Below are 26,535 nucleotides of genomic sequence, written 5' to 3'. Positions count from 1 at the left end.
CAATTCACGAGCAAAAATGGTGTGAAACATACCAAGGTTCCACCATACCATCCTGCTTTGAATGGTGCAGCAGAGCGCACTGTACAAATTGTAAAACGTGCCCTCATAAAACAAATGTTAGATCCAAATCCAAGGAAACGACAGTTGTCATTGGATCACAAATTGGCTAATTTTTTGATTACATATCGAAATACTCCTCACACAACTACTGGTAGGACACCAGCAGAGTTCTTTCTCAATTGACAGCCATGAACCAGATTCTCGTTGTTAAAGCCAAATTTGGCACAATCCGTAGAAGAGACACAATTAAGATAGAAAGAGAATCATGATAGAGGTCGAGTAAAAGAGAGAAGTGTGAAATTAAACCAGAAGGTGAGAGTGAAGAACCATCACCATAAATGGTTAAAGTGGTTACCAGGAAGAGTGGTGAATATATGTGGTCCTCGCACATATTTGGTAAATCATTACAAATGGGTATGATTTGGTGGCCATTACAGCAACTTGGTTGCAGGTTGGCCAAGACTGGGAATTAAACAAACAGGGGTATCTGACAATTTGGAAAGATAGAAAAGGGAAAGGAGGTGGGGTAGCTCTGTTAATAAAGGATGATATCAGGGCAGTTGTGACAGACGATATTGGCTCTAATGAACAAAATGTTGAATCATTGTGGGGGAGATTAGAGATAGTAAGGGGAAAAAGTCACTGGTGGACGTAGTTTATAGGCCCCCAAATAATAACTTCACAGTGGGGCGGACAATAATCAAGGGAATAATGGAGGCATGTGAAAAAGGTACGGCAGTAATCATGGTGGATTTTAACCTACATATCGATTGGTCAAATCGAATCGCAAGGGGTAGCCTTGAGGAGAAATTCATAGAATGCATACGGGATTGTTTCTTAGAACAGTATGTTACAGAACCTACAATGGAGCAAGCTATCTTAGATCTGGTCCTGTGTAATGCGACAGGAATAATAAACGATCTCCTAGTAAAAGATCCTCTCGGAATGAGTGATCACAGTATGGTTGAATTTGTAATACAGATTGAGGCTGAGGAAGTAGTGTCTCAAACGAGCGTACTATGCTTAAACAAAGGGGACTACAGTGGGATGAGGGCAGAGTTGGCTAAAGTAGACTGGGAACACAGACTAAACGGTGGCACAATTGAGGAACAGTGGAGGACTTTTAAGGAGCTCTTTCATAGTGCTCAACAAAAATATATTCCAGTGAAAAAGAAGGGCAGTAAGAGAAGGGATAACCAGCCGTGGATAACCAAGGAAATAAAGGAGAGTATCAAATTAAAAACCAATGCGTATAAGGTGGCCAAGTTTAGTGGGAAAATAGAAGATTGGGAAAATTTTAAACGACAGCAAAGAATGACTAAGAAAGCAATAAAGAAAGGAAAGATAGATTACGAAAGTAAACTTGCGCAAAACATAAAAACAGATAGTAAAAGCTTTTACCAATATATAAAACGGAAAAGAGTGACTAAAGTAAATGTTGGTCCCTTAGAAGATGAGAAGGGGGATTTAATAATGGGAAATGTGAAAATGGCTGAGACCTTAAACAATTATTTTGCTTCGGGTCTTCACAGTGGAAGACACAAAAACCATGCCAAAAATTGCTGGTCACGGGAATGTGAGAAGGGAGGACCTTGAGACAATCACTATCACTAGGGGGGTAGTGCTGGACAGGCTAATGGATCTCAAGGTAGACAAGTCCCCTGGTCCTGGTGAAATGCATCCCAGGGTATTAAAAGAGATGGCGGAAGTTATAGCAGATGCATTCGTTATAATCTACCAAAATTCTCTGGACTCTGGGGAGGTACCAGCGGATTGGAAAGCAGCTAATGTAACGCCTCTGTTTAAAAAAGGGGGCAGACAAAAGGCAGGTAACTATAGGCCGGTTAGTTTAACATCTGTAGTGGAGAAAACGCTTGAAACCATCATTAAGGAAGAAATAGCGGGACATCTAGATAGGAATAGTGCAATCAAGTAGACGCAGCATGGATTCATGAAGGGGAAATCATGTTTAACTAATTTACTGGAATTCTTTGAGGATATAACAAGCATGGTGGATAGAGGTGTACCGATGGATGTGGTGTATTTAGATTTCCAAAAGGCATTCGATAAGGTGTCACACAAAAGGTTACTGCAGAAGATAAAGGTACGCGGAGTCAGAGGAAATGTATTAGCATGGATAGAGAATTGGCTGGCTAACAGAAAGCAGAGAGTCGGGATAAATGGGTCCTTTTCGGGTTGGAAATCGGTGGTTAGTGGTGTGCCACAGGGATCGGCGCTGGGACCACAACTGTTTACAATATACATAGATGACCTGGAAGAGGGGACAGAGTGTAGTGTAACAAAATTTGCAGATGACACAAAGATTAGTGGGAAAGCGGGTTGTGTAGAGGACATAGAGAAACTGCAAAGAGATTTAGATAGGTTAAGCGAATGGGCTAAGGTTTGGCAGATGGAATACAATGTCGGAAAATGTCGAACCTTGGAAAAAAAAAATAGTAAAAGGGAATATTATTTGAATGGGGAGAAATTACAACATGCTGCAGTGCAGAGGGACCTGGGGGTCCTTGTGCATGAATTCCAAAAAGTTAGTTTGCAGATGCAGCAGGTAATCAGGAAGGCGAATGGAATGTTGGCCTTCATTGCGAGAGGGATGGAATACAAAAGCAGGGAGGTCCTGCTGCAACTGTACAGAGTATTGGTGAGGCCGCACCTGGAGTACTGCGTGCAGTTTTGGTCACCTCACTTAAGGAAGGATATACTAGCTTTGGAGGGGGTACAGAGATGAATCACTAGGCTGATTCCGGAGATGAGGGGGTTACCCTTTGATGATAGATTGAGTAGACTGGGTCTTTACTCGTTGGAGTTCAGAAGGATGAGGGGTGATCTTACAGAAACATTTAAAATAATGAAAGGGATAGACAAGATAGAGGCAGAGATGTTGTTTCCACTGTCGGGGAGACTAGAACTAGGGGGCACAGCCTCAAAATACGGGGAAGCCAATTTAAAACCGAGTTGAGAAGGAATTTCTTCTCCCAGAGGGTTGTGAATCTGTGGAATTCTCTGCCCAGGGAAGCAGTTGAGGCTGGCTCATTGAATGTATTCAAATCACAGATAGATAGATTTTTAACCAATAAGGGAATTAAGGGTTATGGGGAGCGGGCGGGTAAGTGGAGCTGAGTCCACGGCCAGATCAGCTATGATCTTGTTCCTAATTCTTATGTTCTTATGTTCTTATGTAAAGATGTTTGATAATGGACAGGTTAGGTTTGTTCATATTGATCATATTTTACCTACAGACATGGAAGGAGTTGAAGGTGAGAATGATTCAATTATTTCGGGACTCATCAGATAGTTTTGATACACCAGTAGCAAATCCTAAATCCAGTGTACTGGAAACAAATTCAGGAGACAATCAGAATGACAGTCTGAGTCCAAGTCAGGAAAACAAAGAGCCTGAAGTTAGAGTGAGTTCAAATGAAAATCAAGGAAATTCCTCAGGATGAGCCTCAAATGAGTGTGAAATCGATACCATATTTGGAAGGTTCTGTTTGAGAGCGAAGGTATTCTCTTCGAAACAGAAAACAAGTGGTAAAGTTAAATTTGTAAATATGGAAAAAAAAAATTATATCCTGTGTTATGTATAAACATGAAAGTTATGTATGATGTTTGTTATGATGCTTCTTCATTAAGGAGGGAGAAGTGTAATGTCTGTAAGCTTGTAATGTTTGTAGCTCCACACTGTGAATGTGGACATATTGGGCCCAAGTTTCCACATGATTTGCGCCTGATTTTTAGGAGCAACTGGTGGAGAACGGACTATCTTAGAAATCGCAATTCTCCACATTTTTTTTTTCTGCAGTTCTAGTCAGGTAGAACAGTTCTACTTTGGAACAGAATTTTTTCTTCAAAAGGGGGCGTGTCTGGCCACTGAGGCCTGATTTGAAAGTTTCCACAGTGAAAACGTACTCCAAACTAACTTAGAATGGAGCAAGTGAAGATTTTTGTCGAACTGAAAAAACCTGTTCTACACATTAAAAAAAATCAGGCGCAGGTTACAAATTAGGCTTCCAGAACAAGGTGGGGGGGGGAAGTCATTAAATTCGACAATAAATCCTTATTTATACTTATACAAATATTATACAAATAAATCCAACCTGAATAAACATTTATAAGCCAAGTAAAGATTAAATAAACCATCTTCCTACCTGTGTGAAAGTGCTTCAGCCAGGGAGAATGCTGCAGGAAGCCTCACAAAACGAGGCAGCCGTTCCCGAACGCGGAGGGGGGCGGGGGGAAGGAAGCCGTTCCAGACGGTGGGAGGGAGGGAACCGACCGGCGACCAAACGCGGGGGGGGGGGGGGGGGGGGAAGAGCCATTCCAGACGGCGGGAGGGGGGGAGGGAACTGACCGCCGACCGAACGCGGGGGGGGGGGGGGGGGGGAAGAGAGCCGTTCCAGACGGCGGGGAGGGACCGAACGCAGGGGGGGGAGCCGTTCCGGGCGGGTGAGCCGGGGGGGGGGGGGGGAAGAGTGCGGGCCCAACCGACCGAACGCAGCGGGGGTGGAGGGGGGGGGAGGCAGCCGTTCCAGAGGGAGGGAGGGAGGGAAGGAGACAGAAGGCTGCAGAAAGCCTCAGAAATTGAGGAGCCATTTCCCGACGGCAAAAGGGGGAGGTCGTCGGGAAATGGCTGCCTCAACCTTCTGAGGCTTCCTGCAGCCTTCTCAGTGCTGATGGCAATGTGCTTTTTTAAAAAATGTTCAAAAACTAAACAGCTACAAAGAACTACAAAAATGGCCGAGTGCCAATGTTTCCTTCACACTGCGCGTGCGCGAACGCGAACGCTCCAACGCGCAGCGTTGCCGGCAGGAAAAAAAACTAATTTAAATAGTACCCGCCCCCTCCCACTTACAAAATCGGCGCGAGTGTAGGCTCCGCCCCCCTGGGCGCCGCACCAAACAGACAAGGAGCTGCAGGGCGCTCCAGAATCGCGCGTTTTTCTTCCGGCGCCGTTTTAGGCACGAAAAACGGGCGCCCAGCTCGGAGGGGCGCCCGTTTTTTATCTTGTGGAAACTTGGGCCCATTGTGTACTGCAATTGCAGGGTTAATAATAAACAGAACCAGGCAGATTTCCGGAGGCTTCCGAGAGAGCTGCCTACCATGTAGGAAGCTGTGTGTGCCTGTGCTCTGTGAATATATCACAATTAGCATGGATAGAGGATTGGCTAGCTGACAGAAAACAGAGAGTCAGGATAAATGGGGCATTTTCCGGTTGGCAATCAGTAACTAGTGGGGTGCCGCAGGGATCGGTGCTGGGGCCTCAACTATTTACAATCTATATTAATGACATGGATGAAGGGACCGAGTGTAATGTAGCCAAGTTTGCTGATGATTCAAAGATGGGTGGGAAAGCAAATTGTGAGGACACAAAAAGTCTGCAATGGGATATAGACAGACTAAGTGAGTGGGCAAAAATTTGGCAGATGGAGTATAATGTGGGAAAATGTGAGGTTATCCACTTTGACAGAAATAATAGAAAAGCAAATTATAATTTAAATGGATAAAAATTGCAAAGTGCTGCAGTACAGAGGGACCTGGGGGTCCTTGTATATGAAATACAAAAAGTTAGTATGCAGGTACAGCAAGTGATCAGGAAGGCAAATGGAATGTTGGTCTTTATTTCAAGGGGGGTAGAGTATAAAAGCAGAGAAGTCCTGCTGCAACTGTACAGGGTATTGGTGAGGCCACACCTGGAGTACTGCGTTCAGTTTCGGTCTCCGTATTTAAGGAAGGATATACTTGTTTTGGAGGCTGTTCAGAGAAGGTTCACTAGGTTGATTCCGAAGATGAGGGGGTTGATTTATGAAGACAGGTTGAGTAGGTTGGGCCTATACTCATTGGAGTTCAGAAGAATAAGAGGTGATCTTATCGAAACATATAAGATAATGAGGGGGCTAGATAAGGTGGATGCAGAGAGGATATTTCCACTCATAGGGGAAATTAAAACTAGGGGACATAGTCTCAGAATAAGGGACCGCCCATTTAAAACTGAGAAGAGGAGAAATTTCTTCTCTGAGGGTTGTAAATCTGTGGAATTCTCTGCCCCAGGGAGCTGTGGAGGCTGGGTCATTGAATATATTTAAGGCAGAGAGACACAAATTTTTGAGCAAGGGAATAAAGAGTTATGGAGAGCGGGCAGGGAAGTGGAGCTGAGTCCATGATCAAGTCAACCATGATCTTATTAAATGGCGGAGCAGGCTCGAGGGGCCAAGTGGCCTACTGCTGTTCCTATTTCTTATATTCTTCTGATAAATGATTACATGGCAATGGTTGGGCCACAGTACAGTACTATGTGCAGTTTTGGATGCCCCACTATAGAACTATAGAAAGAACATTAAATCCAGAGAGCATTCTGTGTAGATTCACCAGGATGATGTCAGGGATGGGGTATTATGAGAATATTCTTGAGAAACTGGAGCAAAAGAAGGCTGAGAGATAATTAAATAGAGTTTTTTAAAATGATGCAGAGCTTTCATAGGGTAACAAGGTAATAGGGCAGACTAATTTCCTTTGATTGGGGAGTCGGTAACGAGGGGTTCCTGTCTTCGCGCAGAGGGTTGCACTTGAAGTGCCGTAACTTATAAGGCTACGGACCAAGAGCTGGAAAGTGGGATTACATGGGATCGTTATTTTCCGGCTGGCACAGTCACAATGGGCCGAGTGACCTCCCTTCTGTGCCGTAAACTTCTATGATTCTATATGATTGAGAGTTGTTGGGGCATGGATTGCCTTGCCACAAAGAGTAAATCAGGCAGAGACCATTCTACTTTAAAGGGAAGAGTTAAAAAATATTTGAAGCAAAGAAAAGTAGTGCTACGAAGAAAGAGCAGAACATTACTAAAGTAATCCAAAACTAATTGCAAAGAGTTGGCAAAGACACAATGGGCTGAACGGCCTCCTGCTGTGTTGTAACTTTTATGGTTCTGAATCTGAAAAGGCTCACGAAGTGCCACGTTCTCATACTTCCCAGCAGAGATTGATGATATAAAGCCAAGAATTCAGTCTCCTTGTGGGTCAACCATGGCCCCTGGAGCAGTGAAGCCCTGAACATCTACAATTCAATCAACTCAGAAGGCCCTGCACATCTGCTATTAGAATGAACTGCTTTGCTACATATTCTAGCACACTAACTACAGTAGGTTATAATCGACACTCACAGAAGCAGAATGACAAAGTAAAGCATGCTGCTGTGTACCTATCAGCAACATCACTCAGGAGCACGAAGGATGTTCACGCACAAGTTGCTGAAAACAAAGATTTGGAAGCAGCAGGTTTGTTTCCCATTTTTTAAAGGGATGCTCCAAGGACAACAAACTAAATTCCAAACTGGGCAGCTAACCTCAGGACACAGCACTGTATTAGATGGAAGCAAACTATCTAAATCGGGGAGGCAAACTCAATTTACCGGGTGGGCCTGATCCGACACCCTGGCACTTGGTGTGGGCCACATTCAGCTAAAGTTATTTGGACACACTGAGGTAGAAGTTTGTATGCGTTCCACCCATTCTTTGGGCGTAAAACGGGTACAATGTGAACCAATTTCTGGGCGCGAGGTTCTGCATCTAATCGTCACTAGTGGCATGGTCGCCATATTGATCTCTTTTTTCTTTTTAGGCATCCCTGGCGGCTGCCTAAAATCAGCAATGGATCAATTTAAACATGCAAAGGGTCCTGCACCTTTTTTAGGACCTTCTGCAAAATGTGTGAAAAACTTAAAGGGCCCTCTGGAGGCCACTGAAAAAATGATAGGGAAGTTTTCTTTTTACTTTGCCTTCTGTGGAGTGTGGTGGTGCAGCAGTGCTTCCCCCCAGCTCCACAACACTACTGTTGGCCCTCCTGCATCTCACTCCTCCACGTACTGGAGCTTGTGATGTAAAATCAGGGTGTGCACTTCCCCACCAGTGAAAATAATCTTTCACTATTTAGCCACAATCAAGTCCACAGGTTTCACTCACCCTTTACTGGCTGCTCCTCCCTCACGGCCACTCTCACTCATCATGTTGCTGCTGCTGCTCCCGGTTCTACAGGAAACACTGGGCTCCATGCCCACTCCAGTCCTCTCTACCCCCTCACCCAAGCCCCATTTTCCATCTCTCCCCTGCCGAGCTCCAATCTCCCGAACGCCTCTGTCCCAATCAGTCTCCCAACCCCCTGAACCACTAAGTACCAGCAGAGCTCCATTTAGAAGTTAATAGAATCTTTTTAAATTATTTAAGATAATAGCTGTAGCAGGAGCGAGCTCAAGGCTGTAATACAATTCCAAGGTTTGGGTGACTCTCATATATTCAATCTTACTTTGCTTTCATAATTTATGTCTCTCCTGAAGCACTCAACTGCATTACAGCCTTACAACTCTTCAACAACATATTATTCTAGTCTGAAATCTTGCAATGTTATAAAAAAATTACATTTGGAAACTGCACAACACCAGGGATATTTGTCGCAATACCTACAAAACCTTTTAACTGAATATACTTAGCAACGACAAAATGTTTCTTACCAAGTAATTAGATACTGTCACACTTGGATCTCATCTTTCTTTGTGTAGTTTTAAAGTCAACAATTTGTGATTAGTTTAAGAGAAAAATATTTCACTTTCAATGGTTAGAATTTAATTGATGGTCAAAGCAGGGAATGCTGGTTAAATGTTAAAATTCAAGGCCCTTTATCTGAATGCACGAAGCATCCATAACAAGATAGATGAATTAGTGGCACAGATCGAGATAAATGGCTTTAATATAATAGCCATTACAGAGACATGGTTGCAAGGTGACCAAGGTTGGGAATTAAATATTCCAGGGTACTTGACGTTTCTAGAAACAGGCAGGCTAGAGAAGGAGTTGATAATTAAGGATGACTTAATGACAGTAGCGAGAAACGATCTTAGCTCAGAAAATTAGGAAGTAGAGTCAGTATGGGTGGAGATAATAAATAACAAAGGGCAGAAAACAGTGGTGGGAGCAGTTGATAGGTCCCTTAACAGTAGCTAAGCCATAGGACAGAACATTAATTGACAAATAATAGCAGAGTGATCATAATATGATTGAAACTTAACGTGAAATTCTGAGTACCATTCGTAAGTCCAAAACTAATGTCAAAAATTTAAAGCCAATTACGTAGGCATGAGGGGCGAGTTGGCTAGGGAAGATTGGGAAATTAAATTAACAGGCATGACGGTAGATAAGCAGTGGAAAACATTTAAAGAAATATTCCAATATTCTCAACGAATATACATTCCATTGAGAAATAAAACTCTGTAGGAAAAGTGATCCAACCGAGGCTAACTAAAGAAGTTAAGGATAGTATTAGATTAAAAGAAGAGGCTTATAATGTTGTGAAGAATAGTAGTAAGCCTGATGATTGAGAGAGCTTTAGAAACCAGTAAAGGATGACAAAAAACAGAAAATGGAATACGAGAGTAAATTAGCAAAAAAGAACGAACAGATTGCAAGAACTTCTACAAGAATGTAAAAAGGAAGAGAGTAGCAAAAGCAAGCGTTGGTCCCTTTGAGGTTGGGAGAGGAGAAACTATATTGGGGAACAAAAAAATGGCAGTGATCTTAAATAAATACTTTGTATGTATCTTCACAGTCGAAGACACAAAATGTATACCAAAAACCAAGGGGCTAATGAGAGTGAGGAACTTTAAGTAATTAATATCAGTAGAGAAAAAGTACTAGAGAAACTAATGGGACTAAAAGCCAACAAATCCCCGGGACCTGATGGATTACATTCCAGAATTCTAAAAGAGGTGGCTGTAGAGTTAGTGGATGCATTGGTTGTGATCTTCCAAAATTCCCTAGATTCTGGAAAGGTCCCAATGGATTGGAAAGTAGCTAATCTAACCCCGCAATTCAAGAAAGGTGGGAAAGAGAAAACAGGGAACTACAGGCCAGTTAGTCTGACATCAGTCATCGGGAAAATAGTGGAATCCATTATTAAGAAATGGTAACAAGGCACTTAGAAAAATCATAATATGATTAGGCAGAGTCAACATGGACTTATGAAAATATAATCTTATTTGACAAATTTATTAGAGTTTTTTGAGGATGTAACTCGCAGGGTAGATAAAGGGGAACCAGTGGATGTAGTATATTTGGATTTCTAAAAGCCATTTGATAAGGTGCCACATAAAAGGTTGTTACACATGATAAGGGCTTATGGGATTGCAGGTAATGCATCAGCATGGATAGAGGATTAGTTAATGGGCAGAAAGCAGAGAGTAGGAATAAACAGATCATTTTCAGAGTGGTAGGTTGTAATTAGTGGGGTGCCGCAAGGATCAGTGTTTGGGCCTCATCTATTTACAATCTATATTAATGACTGACATGAAGGGACAGAGTGCAGTGTATCCAAGTTTGCTGATGATACTAAGCTAGGTGGGAAAGTAAGCTGTGAGGAGAACACAAAGAGCCACAAAAGGATATCGACAGGTTAAGCGAGTGAGCAATAAGATGGCAGATGGAGTATAACATGGGGAAATGAGAGATTATTCACTTGGTAGGAAGAATAGAAAAACAGAATATTTTTTTTAAATGGTGTGAAACTATTAAATGTTGGTGTTCAGAGAGATTTAGTTGTGCTCATACAGGAAACACAGAGTTAGCATACAGGTACAGCAAGCAATTAAGAAGGCATGCTGAATTTTAATACTAAGGGGTTAGAGTATAAGAGTAAGGAAATCTTGCTACAATTGTACAGGGCTTTAGTGAGACCACACCTGGTCAGGCAGAGTCAGCATGGATTTATGAAGGGGTTTGTCATGTTTGACAAATTTGCTGGAATTCTTTGAGGATGTAATGGACAGGGTGGATAAAGGAAAATTGGTGGATGTGGTGTATTTGGACTTCCAGAAGGCACTTGACAAGGTGCCACATAAGGTTACTGCACAAGATAAAAGTTCATGGGATTGGGGATAATATACTTGCATAGATAGAGGATTGGCTAACTAACAGAAAACAGAGAGTAGGAATAAATGGTTCATTCTCTGGTTGGCAATCAGTAACTAGTGGGGTGCCGCAAGGATCAGTGCTGGGACCCCAACTATTTACAATCTATATTAATGACTTGGAAGGGGGGACTGAGTGTAACATAGCCAAGTTTGCTGACAATACAAAGATGGGAGGAAAAGCAATCTGTGAGGAGGACACAAAAAATCTGCAAAAGAACATAGACAGGCTAAGTGAGTGGGCAAAAATTTGGCAGATGGAGTATAATGTTGGAAAGTGTGAGGTCATGCACTTTGACAGAAAAAAATCAAAGAGCAAGTTATTATTTAAATGAAGAAAGATTGCAAAGTGCTACAGTATAGCAGGACCTGGGGGATACTTGTGCATGAAACACAAAAGGATAATACGCAGGTACAGCAAGTGATCAGGAAAGTCAATGGAATCTTGGCCTTTATTGCAAAGGGGATGGAGTATAAAAGCAGGGAAGTCTTATTACAGCTATACAGGGTATTGGTGAGGCCACACCTGGAATACTGCGTAGAGTTTTGGTTTCCATATTTAAGGAGGGATATACTTGCTTTGGAGGCAGTTCAGAGAAAGTTCACTAGGTTGATTCCGGAGATGAGGGGGTTGACTTATGAGGAGAGATTGAATAGGTTGGGCCTCCACTCATTGGAATTCAGAAGAATGAGAGTGATCTTATCGAAATGTATCAGATTATGAGGGGGCTTGACAAGGTGGATGCAGAAAGGATGTTTCCACCGATGGGGAGACTAGAACTAGAGGGGATAATCTTAGAATAAGGGGTAGCCCTTGAGGAGAAATTTCTTCTCAGAGGGTTGTAAATCTGTGGAATTCGCTGCCTCAGAGAGCTGTGGAAGCTGGGAGATTGAATAAATTTAAGACAGAAATAGACAGTTTCTTAAACGATAAGGGGATAAGGGATTATGGGGAGCGGGCAGGGAAGTGGAGCTGAGTCCATGATCTTATTGAATGGTGGAGTAGACTCGAGGGGCCGTATGGCCTACTCCTGTTCCTATTTCTTATGTTTTAGTCTCTTTATCTAAGGAAGAATATGGTGCAACAAAGGTTCACTAGACTAATCCCTGGGATGGGAGGATTGTCCTATGAGGAGAGATTGAGTAGATTAGACCTATACTCTTTGGAATTTCGAAGAATGAGGGGAGATCTCATTGAAACATAAGATTCTGAGGGAGATTGACAGGATAGATGTGGAGAGATTGTTTCCCTTGGCTGGAGAGTTCAGATCTAGGGGGCATAGTCTCAGGATAAGGGGTCGGCCTTTTACGATTGAGATGTGGAGGAACATTTTCACTCAGAGGGTTGTGAATCTTTGGAACTCTCTGCCCCAGAGGGCTGTGGATGCTCAGCCATTGAGTATACTCAAAGTTGAGATAGATAGATTTTTGGACTCTAGGGATATGGGGATAGGGCAGGAAAGTGGTGGAGGTTGTAGATCAGCCATGATTTTATTGAATGGCAAAACAGGCTCGAGGGAATGTATGGCCTACTCCTACTCTTAATTCTTGTGATCAGTCATGAAGAATCACATGGGGGCCAAGTTTCGGCCTGAGTTGCTCCTGTTTTTTTTGGAGCAACTGGTTTAGAATGGAGTATCTTCAAAATTGCAATTGTCGGCATTTAGTTTGCTCCAGTTCTAGTCAGTTAGAACAGTTTCAGTTTAGAACCGGAGGCGTGTCCGGCCACTTACGCCCGTTTTGAAAGTTTAGGCAGTGAAAGCTTACTACAAACCAACTTAGAAAGGAGTAAGTGTAGATTTTTGTATGCTCAGAAAAACCTTGTCTTCACTTAGAAAATCAGGCATAGGTTACAAATCAGGCGCAGGGAATGGGGGGGGGGAGAGCCGGTTTAAAGGGAAGTTTACAAACATTAAACACTTCAGTTTTACAAATAAAGAGCTATCATCAATAATAAATGATAACTACATCAATAAATCAACCAATAGATCAATCAAAAAAAATTAATAAAAAATGTTAAAAAAATGTTTTTAAATCAATATATAAAACATTTTCTACTTACCGACTGCAGCACCGGGAGCCCTCCAACAGCGTGCTGGGCCGCGCCCCCCCCCCCCCCCCCAGTGTGTCTGTCAGTATCTCTGTCTGTCTGTGTCTGTCTCTCACTCTCTGTCTGTCAGTGTCTGTTTCTGACAGCGAGGGGAGGGGGAAGTGGGGGGTGGAGGGGGGGAGGAGGAGGGGTGAGGAGGAGGGGTGGAGGGGTGGAGGGAGAGGGGGGGAGGAAGAGAGGGAGGGGAGGAAGGGAGGGAGGGGGGAGAGAAGGGAGGGAGGGAGAGAGAAGGGAGGGAGGGAGAGAGAGAAGGGAGGGAGGGAGAGAGAGAAGGGAGGGAGGGAGAGAAGGGAGGGAGGGAGAGAAGGGAGGGAGGGAGAGAAGGGAGGGAGGGAGAGAAGGGAGGGAGGGAGAGAAGGGAGGGAGGGAGAGAAGGGATGGAAGAGGGGAAGAGCAAGGGGAGAAAGGAGAGGGAGGCTGAATGGGCTGGGCCCGGGCCCCGCACCGGATTTACAGGTAGGTGGCCGGGGGTCCGGTCCGGGGGGGGGGGTCGGGTTCGGAGTGGGGGGTGGGGGGGGAAGCGCGAGTCGAGTCGGGTCGGGTCAGGGGGCGGGGTTGGGTCCAGGAGCGCGAACGCGAGCCGGGTCGGTCGGGCCCGATCCGGGGGGGGTCGGCTCTGGGAGCGGGGTGGGGGAGCGCGAGTCGGGTCGGGTCTGGGGGCGGGTCCAGGGGTGGGGAGGGGGGGTCGGGAGCGAGGGGCGGGGGGGGGGGGGGGGAGGGGGCGGGAGTCGGGTCGGGTCGGGAGGAAGCAGGATCTGGGCGAGGGAGGTGCAGTCTGATCCTCGCAGCCCCAGTGAGCCCATTCGGCCAGGGCTAGGGGCTACGTGCTTCGGGCCCCTCCCACACAGTTTTGGGCGCCTGGAACTACTGCACTGTAGCGTGCCTGTGCAGAGGTCCCGGCACTGTTTTCAGCGCAGGGACCTGGCTCCGCCCCCCACAGCTCGTGCTGCGCCGCGCCCAGCTCCAGAGGACCTGCAGGGAGCCGGAGAATCGTTAAGTTTTTTTTAGGCGCACTTGGTGGCGCGAAAAACGGGCGTCCAGGTCGGGGCTGCGCCGTTCTAGGCACGGCCTGAAACTTGGGCCCATGATTACCACAGACCAGTGCGATGTGTGAAATGGGCCACCTTGTAGTCAGATAGAGGACAGAGCACAATGGGGATGCAAGACCACATGCCTGAGAGTTACTCTCATGATAAAGTGTACAACCATACGAAGAGGAACAAATTCCTGGAATTTTAAAACTATACAGTAAAGTGAAGCTTCAAAAAACTAAAGTTACAGAAAATACAAATGAAAAATATAGCTGAGCAGGAACAAACCTGCTGGATTCTTTGCTTTGCTATCGGGATTGCTGCTTGTGGTCGATCCTGATGCTGCAGAACCCGTCCCTACTGATGAAGGTTGGCAGACATTCTTCTTCACTTTGGTACTGTTGGTCACTGTCAGTCCACCAGGCGCCCCAGCCAACAGATCGTCATTGCTCCTGCTCTTGGTCTGTTGTACAAGGAGATACCGTAAGAATAAAGTCAAAGTAAATTTTAGTAGTGTTATCCAGTTTGCCGCAGGACTCTTCCCAAAAGATGGTGATTGTACTGGCAGCAAACCCAAACAGTCACAATCAAAAACGATCATCTCACAAAATAATGCCCATGGGTCCAGGCAACTTGACACAGCTGGCTCAAGACAGTTAACTACGGAGGATCCCAATTATCGGGAGTAAATGGCCACAATTTTGGTTATAAGCAAAGGCCGCATCTAGTTACTTAAAGTTGGAACGGTTAACCCTTTATCTCATCCTCCACCTCATCCTAAATAATAAAATAATGGAGATGGAAAAACACAACAGAAAAGTGGATTGTTTCACAGTTATTGGTTGTTTAAAGAACTCGGCACCCATCCTGCTCCTCTCTTTCCCTTTCCCCCATTTAAATCAGCTCCCTTGTGCTTTGCTCATTTAACCACTCTGGTGACTGACATTTCGTACAAACTCTGTCTCTGGGATGACTATTCCATTTACCTGATCATGGGTAATTAAGAAATTGCTGACTCGGGTTTCAACTTTCAAAAAAAAATTTCAGATGTTTTGCATAATCTTACCACTTTTCAAAATAAAGAACTGCTGGAGAAATGACACTCAAAAAAGGGCTGACATTTCACATTTAGCAGCCAAGACAGACTTAAACAGGCACTGCAGAAATATGCAAGTAAACATTACAAATGAGGAATCTAGGAAGAGCTTTCAAACCAAACTTGAATGGAGCAAAATGAAGTAGATGGCTCTGTTTTCCTTCAAAAGCAGAGGGTTTTTATATTAAACACTCAGTTTATTCAATAAAAAATTGGTAAGGTACACCCTTGTTGGGCATGTGATCTCAATTCCAATTCGCAGTGTGTTAATGCAAACTTTAATCTTTTTATGTGGTTGTTGGTAAAATGGTGTGGTGAAAAGCAGAGTATGAATGTTTTTTGATCAGTAAATGCTTTACTTTCTTGGTTAATGAACGGTGGTAGATGTTTGTTCTGTAAATATACGTGAAGTACATTTACATGTATTGCGCGAGTGTAAGGTGTTTTCTACTAAAATTAGCACATGCGGCCAAAATGGTGTCGCTGTCACCATTTTGTCTAGTCAGAAATTTCTATTGGACAATACTGCTGTAAAGGACAACCCGTGTACTGTTGAAAAGGTTCCAGACGAGGCTTTCAACAGATACATTCTCAGGATGTGTAACATGGCTAACTAAGGTCAGATAGGTTTTAGGTGTTAGCTTTGCTGAACAGGGCGAGATCTCACTTTCTGGATCAGTAGTTCTTTCAAGCACCAACTTGCTTTTTAATCCTATTTTGGCTGATTCATTTACAATTTGTTGTATAGAGCTCCGCCATTCTGTTGCAGGAAGGTGCATGTGGCTGTCATCGTTATACGTGTTGAAGATTCTCCCATAAGAATTATTACATTTCTATTGCCATATCCCAGAATTCAATACACAGGCCTTAAATAGTACACTGCGGATAAGCTGCTACCCCTGCAGGGAGATTGGCCATATCCTTCAGTGCACTGTTTACAGAAATCAGGCTACAACTTGGAGAGTTTCTTCAAGATAAATGTGTTCCGAACAATCCTGTGTTTAAATGCAAACAAAAGCATTGTGTACACTCTTTGTAAAATATCCAACCCTGCAGTTTTAAAGCCAGGAATAGTTCTCCAAAAGTCAAACTTCCCTGGAGCTCTGTGTTCACATTCCCACATTCATTTTCTTTGTTCTGAAAAAACACACTGCAAATGAAAACCAGTCCAAGCTGGATTCTTTTGCTCCAGAGATTTTCCCAAGTTATTCCATGATTTATTGTACATATGCCAACACAATAAAAGGAGCAATGCTGTTTATCTAGTCCTTTCTCATCTGGCTTCAATAAATGGAAGCACTACTGGCAAAAAAATATATACATCATGATAAAATCAGCTCTATTCCCGTTGATCACCTGAAACAACATAGCTGTTTAACCCATCTGAAAATCCTTCACAGATTCACTGCACAAATCCATTTTAACATTAATATTGTTTCAAAGACTTATTTTAAGAATTGCAGTTAATGAAATTAGAACAGTGCATGCTTGCCCACTAGTTTTCTTGGTCGCTGGTTCAAGCAATGCTGTAATGCCAAAAACAGCAAGGGGAGAGAGAAGCATATTTCTTTTGAAGTAGGAATCTCACTGTATAAGCTTTGCAAAAGGGCTGGATGGCAGCTCCGGAGTGCGGGGACATTCCCCTCAAAGACCCATCTCATCGAGCTTGGAAATAGCTGGCAAAAAGAGAGCATCATCAAAAAGTGACATCACAGGCAGGGCCACTCACTTCGTGACTGAATAAGTCACATTCAATTCATATTATGCGGGACTCCAGGAATGTTATTGGTGTTTAGAGAGTCCATCTATTTTTTTTCCACAAGAAGTGTAAATCCTAAATCATAGACATAGTCAGGCAGGGCCGAGAAAGAGTAGAGGGGAGAATTTTTAAAAACAAACATTCACATTTCATTCATCATCTTCATCATAGGCAGTTTCTCGAAATCGAGGAAAACTTGCTTCCACTCTAGAAGTGAGTTCTCAGGTGACTGAACAGTCCAATTCGGGAATTACAGTCCCCGTCACAGGTGGGACAGACAATCGTTGAAGGAAAGGGTGGGTGGGGAGTCTGGTTTGCCGCATGCTCTCGGCGACGAGTCTCGAGGTGTTCAGCGCCCTCCCAGATTTTCTTCCTCCACTTAGGGTGGTCTTGGCCTAGGGATTCCCAGGTGTCGGTGGGGATGTTGCACTTTTTCAAGGAGGCCTTGAGGATGTCCTTGAAACATTTCCTTTGTCCACCTGGGGATCGCTTGCCATGTAGGAGTTCAGAATAGAGTGCTTGCTTTGGGAGTCACGTGTCGGGCATGTGGACGATGTGGCCCGCCCAACGGAGCTGGTTGAGTGTGGTCAGTGCTTCGATGCTGGGGATGTTGGCCTGATCGAGAACATGGACATTGGTGCGTCTATCCTTCCAGGGGATTTGCAGGATCTTGCGGAGGCAGTGCTGGTGGTACTTCTCCAGCGATTTGAGGTGTCTACTGTATATGGTCTACGTCTCTGAGCCATACAGGAAGGCGTGGTTCACTACTGCCCTGTAGACCATAAGCTTGGTGCCAGATTTGAGGTCCTAGTCTTCAAACACACTCTTCCTCAGGCAACCGAAGACTGCGCTGACACACTGGAGGCGGTGTTGGACCTAGTCATTGATATCTACCCTTGTTGACAATAAGCTCCCGAGGTATGGAAAATGGTCCACGTTGTCCAAGGTCACGCCGTGGATTTTGATTACCAGGGGGCAATGCTGTGTGGCGGGGTCAGGTTGAAGGACCTTTGTCTTACGGATGTTTCGTGTAAGGCCCATGCTTTCGTATGCCTCAGTGAAAGTGTTGACGATGGCTTGGAGTTCGGCCTCTGAATGTGCGCAGACGCAAGCGTCGTCTGTTTACTGTAGTTCGATGACAGAGGATGGGACGACCTTGGATCTAGCCTGGAGGTGACAAAGGTTGAATAGGTTCCCATTGGTTCTAAAGTTTACTTCCATTCCAGTGGGGAGCTTGTTGAGAGTGAAATGGAGCATTGCAGCAAGGAAGATCGAGAAGAGCATTGGTGCGATGACACAGCCCTGCTTGACCCCGGTCCAGATGTGGATTGGGTCTGTGCTGGATCCATTGGTCAGGATCACGGTTTGCATTTCGTGGTGGAGCAGGCGGAGGATGGTGACAAACTTTTGGGGGCAGCTAAAATGGATGAGGATGCTCCATAGTCCCTCAAGGTTGAGTGGCAAAGGCCTTTACGAGGTCAAAGGCGGCCATGTACAAGGGTTGGTGCTGTTCCCTGCATTTCTCTTGTTGTCGCGTGGTGAAGATCATATCCGTTGTACCCCTTAGTGGACGGAATCCGCATTGTGATTCTGAGAGGAGCTCTTCAGCCACAGGGAGAAGACGGTTGAGGAGGATTTTTACGACGACTTTCCCAGTGGCCGACAACAGGGAGATTCCTCTGCAGTTGCCGCAGTCGGACTTGTCCCCTTTTTTGAAGATGGTTACAGTTACGGCATCTGAGATCTCCCGGCATGCTCTCCTCCTGCCAGATGAGAGAGATGAGGTCATGCATTCGTGCTAATAATGCTTCTCCACCATACTTCAGTGCCTCAGCGGGGATTCCATCTGCTCCTGAGCTGACTGATGGCCTTTTCTACCTCGTGCAGGGCTGTGGTTTTGCTGAGATGGTGGCGGGTAGCAAGCTGTGGGATGGAGTTGAGGACATTCATGTCGAAGGCAGAATCTTGGTTAAGAAAATCTTCGAAGTGATCCTTCCAGAGGGTCCTGACTGCCTTGGTGGCCTTAATGAGTGCCTCTCCATTCTTGGCCAGCAGTGGGGTGGGGCCTTGGACCATAGGTGGCTTTGACTGCGGTGAAGAATCCTCGCACGGCATGGTTATCGGCCAGCTTCTGTATCTCCTGTGCTTTCTCAACCCACCATCTATTCTTTAGGTCGTAGGTTTTTTGTTGGACCTCGGCCTTCAGCCATCTGTAGAGCTACTTTGCTGCTCCTGAATTGGGTTGCTGCATTAAGTTCAGAAATGCACTGCGCTTGCGGCTTATTGGCTCCTGGTCATTCTTGTCAAACCAGTCTTGGTATTTCCTGGTTGAGTGACCGAGCGTCTCTTCACTGGCGCTGGTTATGGAGGCCTTGAGGCAGACCAGGCACTGTGGGAACTCTGCATCTTGGGGTCATCGAGGGTCGCTAGTGAAGCGCTGGCTGTGTAGGGCTTTCTTAACTGGGTCTTCGAGTGCCCCGGTGTTGATTTTTCTGCGGCATTGTATCTGTTGCCGTCGCTGCTTTGGGACTATATTGATGTTAATGATGGAGCGAATGAGGCGGTGATCAGTCCAGCAGTCGTCGATTCCTATCATGGCGTGGGTAATGTGCACGTCCTTAAACTCCCAGTAACTACAGGATAGTCAGCTCAACGTCGGTGGTGTGAAAACTTTGAGACAGCATAATCAGGGACAAAATTAATTGACACTTGAAAAACATAGGCTAATAAATGAAAGTCAGCATGGATTTGTTTAAGGCAAATAGTGTTTGACTAACTTGATTGAGTTCTTTAATGAAGTAACAGAGAGGGTTGATGAGGGGTAGTCCAGTTGATGTGTGCATGGACTTTCAAAAGGCATTTGACAATACCACATAATAGATTTGTTGGCAAAATTGAAACCCATGGGATTAAAGGGACAGCGACAGAAACAAAATTGGCTAACGGACTGAAAGCAGAGAGTAGTGGTGAATGGTCATTTTTTTTTTTTAAGACTGGAAGGAATTACGCAGTGGTGTTCCCCAGAGGTTGGTATCATTGCTCTTTTTGATCTATTTTAATAACCTGGACTTGAGTATACAGGGCATAATTTCAAAGTTTGCAGATGAGACAAAATTTTGAAATGTAGTAAACAGTGAGGAGGATAGTAGCAGACTTCAGGAGGACAGAGACAGACTGGTGAAATAGGCAGCATTGTGGGAGTACCTTCACTACATGGACCACAACAATTCAAGGCGGCAGCTCATAACCACCTTCTCAAGGGATGGGCAATAAATGCCAGCCTTGCCAGTGACACCCATGTTCCATGAATGGGGTAAAAACATTTCTGGGCACCATACTTTAGGAAAGATATCAAGGCCTTGGAAAGGACACAGAAGAGATTTACTACCAGGGATGAGGGACTTCAGTTATGTGGAAAGACTGGAGAAGCTGGAATTATTCTCCCTAGAGCAAAGAAAGTTATTCAAAATTATGAAGGATTTTGACAGAGTAAATAAGGAGAAACTGTTTGCACTGACAGAAGAGTCAGTAGCCAGAGGACACAGATTGAAGATAATTGGCAAAAGAACTGGGGGGCAGGGGAGAGATGAGGAGAAATATTTTTACATCGCGATGATCTGGAATGCACTGACTGAAAAGGACTGGAGGAAGCAGATTCAGCAATAACTTTCAAAAGGGAATTGGATATATACTTGAAATGGAAACATCTGCAGGGCTATGGGGAACGAGCAGGGGAAGTGGGACTGACTGGATCGCTCTTTCAAAGAGCCAGCACAGGCATGAGGGCCGTATGGTCTCCTTCTGCGCTGTTTCGCTCTCAGAGTTCTGGTCTTTCATCAGCACCATACTTCTATTGGGGGGCAGCGTGGAGGCCCCGACCTGCGAGGGAACATCAGCAGCAGGTCGGGGCCATAAAAGGAGCGGAGAGAGGAGGCCATGGGCAGCGTGGAGGCATGCCACTACAGGGAGCAGCGCGAGCTGGTGCAGGAGGGTGACGGCTATGAAGAGTGACGTCATCAAGATCCAGGTCAGTGATTGGAGTGTGGGCAGATACAGCAGGAGCGCAGAGGTCGGGGCGAAGGGGCGGCAAGAGACTGTGGAGGGACGTGATCGGGGCCCAGGGGCAGCACGGACCAGCCCACACTGCAATATGTGTGCGCTCTAGATCCATGCAGCAGAGCTGGTCTCCAGTTGTTTTGGGTAATCCTTGCCACTGGACCAAGACCTAGCTCTGTCAAGCCCGTGTGGTGGCTGGTGTGCAACGGCCACCTCACGTTAAAAAAATCCACGCACAGGCAACTTCCACTCTCAGGTCCTTCATTGAAACACCTGTGAACTCGTCCTTTTTTTGACGTGGAAGCAAAGTCATCCTCGTTTCGAGGGACCGCCTATAATGATGATGATGACTTCCATTCAACTTTCTGCAAATGGTAGGTCAGATGAGGAAGACACAAAAGACTATCATAGGGCATCTACTAAAAAAGACCCCATAGTACTCCCCATTACAGCACCAACTGTTTGTTAATGATTCCAGGGTGTTCACCCTACTTGGAAGTCCATACCTGACGTTGATCATTGTGGGGAAAAAAGTTTCCTGCCACACTCCTACATTTTTCTTGTTTAAACCCACGCCTCCTCGTCATGACTTACCCTAAAATAGTGCTCCTGATCTACCCTTTCAGCTTACTAACTTATACACCACATCATCATAGGCAGTTCCTCGGAATCGAGGAAGACTTGCTTCCACTCTTAAAATGAGTCCTTAGGTGGCTGAACAGTCCAATACGAGAACCACAGTCCCAGTCACAGGTGGGACAGTCATTGAGGGAAGGGGAGGGTGGGACTGGTTTGCCCCACGCTCCTTCCGCTGCCTGCGCTTGATTTCTGCATGCTCTCGGCGATGAGACTCAAGGTGCTCAGGAGACCCGGATGCACTTCCTCCATATAGGGTGGTGTTTGGCCAGGGACTCCCAGGTGTCAGTGGGGATGTTGCACTTTTTCAGGGAGGCTTTGAGGGTGTCCCTGTAACGTTTCCTCTGCTCACCTTTGGCTCCTTTGCCATGAAGGAGTTCAGAGTAGAGCGCTTGCTTTGGGAGTCTCGTGTCTGGCATGCAAACGATGTGGCCTGCCCAGCGGAGCTGATCAAGTGTGGTCAGTGCTTCGATGCTGAGGGTGTTGGCCTGGACGAGGACGCGAATGTTGGTGCATCTGTCCTCCCAGGGGATTTGTAGGATCTTGCGGAGACATCATTAGTGGTATTTCTCCAGCGACTTGAGGTGTCTACTGTACATGGTCCATGTCTCTGAGCCATACAGGAGGGCGGGTATTACTACAGCCCTGTAGACCATGAGCTTTGGTGGCAGTTTTAAGGGCCTGGTCTTCAAACACTCTTTTCCTCAGGCAGCCGAAGGCTACACTGGAGGCGGTGTTGAATCTCGTCGTCAATGTCTGCTCTTGTTGATAAGAGGCTCCCGAGGTATGGGAAATGGTCCACGTTGTCCTGGCCGCGCCGTGGATCTTGATGACTGGGGGGCAGTGCTGTGCGTTGAGGACAGGCTGGTGGATGTTTAGTGTAAGGCCCATGCCTTCGTATGTCTCAGTAAATACGTCGACTATGTCCTGTATACAGTATGCTTCTATGTCCTATATACCTCTATACAGTTGTCGCTCAGTACTTGCGTTCAAGGAAAATATTCAGCATAACATTATAGCTCCAGTATTATTGGGTTCATGCCAGTATCAGTTGAATGTAGCACAAGAACACAAGTTTAAGAGAAGAAAAAAGTAGATTGTTCTAAACATTTATCACACGTTAAGTAAGGAACTTCTACCCAATATTTTAAATTACATTTTCAATACATTAACTACTCAAGGCTGAATAATGTAGATTGATATCCTGGGCTTTTTTTTCAATTTGCTTCAGGCTATTGGAATCACAAAATTTACCTTCTTGTGAATTTTAACTGTAGCTTTTCACATTCATCAGCACATTTCTTAGTCTGCTATTCATTGGTTACTACACAGCATGCTAAGGGTTAAATATGTTAGGAACATAGGACTGCAAATATAATCTAAATTGGAAGGAATGGATGCCATTTGCAAAATGGTCATCTTTTGTTCATACTTTCTGTTCATATTGCATTTGTTCACAACATTAACAGAGGCCCATCAAACTTCCTCCATCAATTTGTACATCAAAGCGTCTCATTAGCTTTTTAATCTCAATTTCCTGCCCAAGTTATCCCCTTAATTCTACACTAAATAGATCATAGGCAGTCCATCGGAATCGAGGAAGACTTGCTTCCACTTTTAGCATGAGTTCTTAGGTGGCTGTACAGTCCAATACGAGAGCCACAGTCTCTGTCACAGGTGGGACAGATAGTCGTTGAGGGAAAAGGGTGGACAGGGAGTCTGGTTTGCCACACGCTCCTTCCGCTGCCTGCGTTTGGTTTCTGCATGCTCTCGGCGACGATACTCGAGGAGCTCAGCGCCCTCCCAAATGCACTTCCTCCACTTAGGGTGGTCTATGGCCAAGGATTCCCAGGAGTCAGTGGGGATGTTGCACTTTATCAGGGAGGCTTTGATGGTATCCTTGCCTCTGCCCGCCTTTGGCTCGTTTGCCGTGAAGGAGTTCTGAGTAGAGCGCTTGTTTTGGGAGTCTCGTGTCTGGCATGCGAACTACGTGGCCTGCTCAGCGGAGCTGATCAATTGTGGTCAGTGCTTCAATGCTGGGGGTGTTGGCCTGGACGAGGACGCTAACGTTTGTGTGTCTGTCCTCCCAGAGGATTTGTAGGATCTTGCGGAGACATCGCCGGTGGTATTTCACCAGCAACTTGAGGTGTCTACTGTACATGCTCCATGCCTCTGAGCCATACAGGAGGGTGGGTATTACTACGGCCCTGTAGACTATGAGCTTGATGACAGTTTTGAGGGACTGGTCTTCAAACACTCTTTTCCTCAGGCGGCCGAAGGTTGCACTGGTACACTGGAGGCAGTGTTGGATCCCGTCGTCGATGCGTGCTCTTGTTGATAGGAGGCTCCCAAGATAGGGGAAGTCGTCCACATTGTCCAGAGCCGCGCCGTGGATGCGGTGAGGACAGGCTATTGGAGGATCCTTTGTCTTACTGATGTTTAGCGTAAAGCCCATGCTTTCATATGCCTCGGTAAATACGTCGACTACGTCCTGGAGTTCAGCCTGTGTGTGTGCACAGACACAGGCATCATCCTTGTACTGTAGCTCGATGACAGAGATTGGGGTGGTCTTGGACCTGGCCTGGAGACGCCGAACGTTGAACAACTTCCCACTGGTTCCACTCCAGTGGGGAGCTTATCAACTGTGAGGTGGTCACGATTACTGCATCTCTGAGATCCCCCGGCATGCTCTCCTCCCTTCAGAGGAGAGATGAGGTTGTGTATTCGCGCCAACAGTGCCTCTCCGCCATACTTCAGTGCCTCAGCAGGGATTCCATCCGCTCCCATAGCCTTGTTGTTTTTTAGCTGTCTTATGGCCTTTTCTACCTCGTGCAGTGTTGGGGTCTCACTGAGGTGATGGCGGGTAGCATGCTGTGGAATGGAGTCGAGAACACTCGAGTCAAAGGCAGAGTCTCGATTGAGGAGATCTTCGAAGTGTTCCTTCCAGCGGGCCCTGACTGCCTCGGTGTCCTTGATGAGTGTTTCCCTGTTCTTGGCTAGGAGTGAGGTGGAGCCTTGGGAGTTTGGTCCGTATGTGGCCTTGACTGCGATGAAGAATCCTCGCACATCATGGCTGTTGGCCAGCTGCTGTATCTCCTGTGCTTTCTCCATCCACCACCTGCTCTTTAGGTCCTGGGTTTTTTTGTTGGACCTTAGCCTTTAGCCGTCTGTAATGCTGCTTTGCTGACCCAGAGTTGGGTTGCTGTTTAAGGCTCAGAAATGCCCTGCGCTTGCAATCAATTGGTTCTTGAATCTCCTGATCATTCTCATCAAACTAGTCCTGGTGTTTCCTGGTTGAGTGACCGAGCGCCTCCTTGCAGACACTAGTTGTGGAGGCCTGGAGGGCAGACCAAGCGCTGTGGACATTCTGCATCTCGGGGTCATCAAGGCTCACCAGATTGGCTGTGAGGCGCTGACTGTAAGGGGCTCTCTTAGCTGGGTCCTTAAGTGCCCCGGCATTGACTTTTTTTACGACATTGCTTCTGCTGCCCCCTTCGCTTTGGGGCTACGTTGATGTCACTGATGGATCGGATTAGGCGGTGGTCCGTCCAGCAGTCGTCAGCTCCTGTCATGGTGCACATCCTTGCGATCCCTGGCTCGGACGATGACATAGTCAAGCAGGTGCCAGTGTTTGGAGCGAGGGTGTTGCCACAATGCCTTGTATTTATTCTTCTGGCGGAACAAGGTGTTGGTGATGACAAGTTCATGCTCTAGACATTTTGTCAGGAGTAGGGTACCGCTGGAGTTGGCTTTCCCTACCCCCTCTCTGCCAATCATGCCTCCCCAGAGGTCTGTGTCCTTGCCGACCTTGGCGTTGAAGTCGCCGAGGAGGATCAGTTTGTCACCCGCGGGGACGCAGGACAGGGATTTTGCGAGGTTGGAGTAGAAACCCTCTTTGGCCTCATCTGTTGCATCGAGTGTTGGGACATAAGCTCTGATGACTGTGGTGCACTGGTTCCGGGATAGGGTGAGTCAAAGCGTCATGAGGCATTAGTCCCGCAGGGGAAGTCTTTGAGACGGTCGACAAGCTCGTTTTTGATGGCAAAGCCGACTCCGTGGAGGCGGCATTCTGCCTCTGGTTTCCCTTTCCAGAAGAAGGTGTAACTTCCACCTTGTTCCTTGAGCTGGCCTTCCCCTGCCCGCCAGGTCTCGCTTAGGGCTGCGATGTCGATATCAAAGCACCTAAGTTCCCAGGCAACTATGGTGGTGCGGCGTTCCGGTCTGTCGCTGTTGGGGTTGTCCATGAGGGCCCTGACGTTCCAGGTCCTGAACTTCATGTTCGAGGAGTGGAAGATGCCTGTGCTTGATTTCTTTTAACGTGGGGTGGTCGTTGCACACCGGCCACCACACGGGTTTAGCTGAGCGAGGTCTTGGTCCAGTGGCAAGGGGGTCCAGGAAGACTGTGGAGACCAGGCACTGCTATATGGGCCTAATTGCCTCCAGCGAGGTGTTAGCCGCAGGTTCGGCGCTGGGTAGCGCCCTTGGTGATAGATGGTCCAAGGCTTGGTTGTGGGCAGGCATTGGGAGGCCAGCGGTGCACTGGGGTTTAGAATGGGGGGGGGAAACAGGGGGATCACAGCCATCGTACTCACCAGATGCTGGAGGAGGAGGAGAGGAGACCAGGCCATCAGTGGGGAAGGAGAGGTCCAGATTTTGGGGGGGGGGGGGGGAGGAGGCCCGATAGGCAGGTCCAGCCGCCCAGTCACCGCAGGAGGTCCAGGTCGCATAGGGTCATCCAGCCGCTGTAGATGGTCCAGCCAGGAGGCCCAAGTCGCGTCGCCGTAGGAGGACAAGCTGGTAGACGCCGATGTGCGGTGTGGC

General features: G+C 46.3%; 1 protein-coding gene across 1 annotated transcript in view; it reads right to left on the bottom strand.

The window, feature by feature from the left end:
* Nucleotides 1-26,535, bottom strand: part of specc1la (sperm antigen with calponin homology and coiled-coil domains 1-like a) — a 477,385-nt gene that overhangs the window by 397,385 nt on the left and 53,465 nt on the right. Inside the window, exon 3 of the mRNA XM_070888305.1 lies at nucleotides 14,456-14,630. Within this exon, the coding sequence (XP_070744406.1) occupies nucleotides 14,456-14,630 (175 nt within the window). The remainder of the gene's footprint in view (nucleotides 1-14,455; nucleotides 14,631-26,535) is intronic.

This window comes from Pristiophorus japonicus, chromosome 8 (assembly GCF_044704955.1).
Source record: "Pristiophorus japonicus isolate sPriJap1 chromosome 8, sPriJap1.hap1, whole genome shotgun sequence".
Lineage (NCBI taxonomy): Eukaryota > Metazoa > Chordata > Chondrichthyes > Pristiophoridae > Pristiophorus > Pristiophorus japonicus.
Note: the sequence above shows the minus strand (reverse complement) of the source record. Positions and strands in the feature narration are given on the sequence as shown.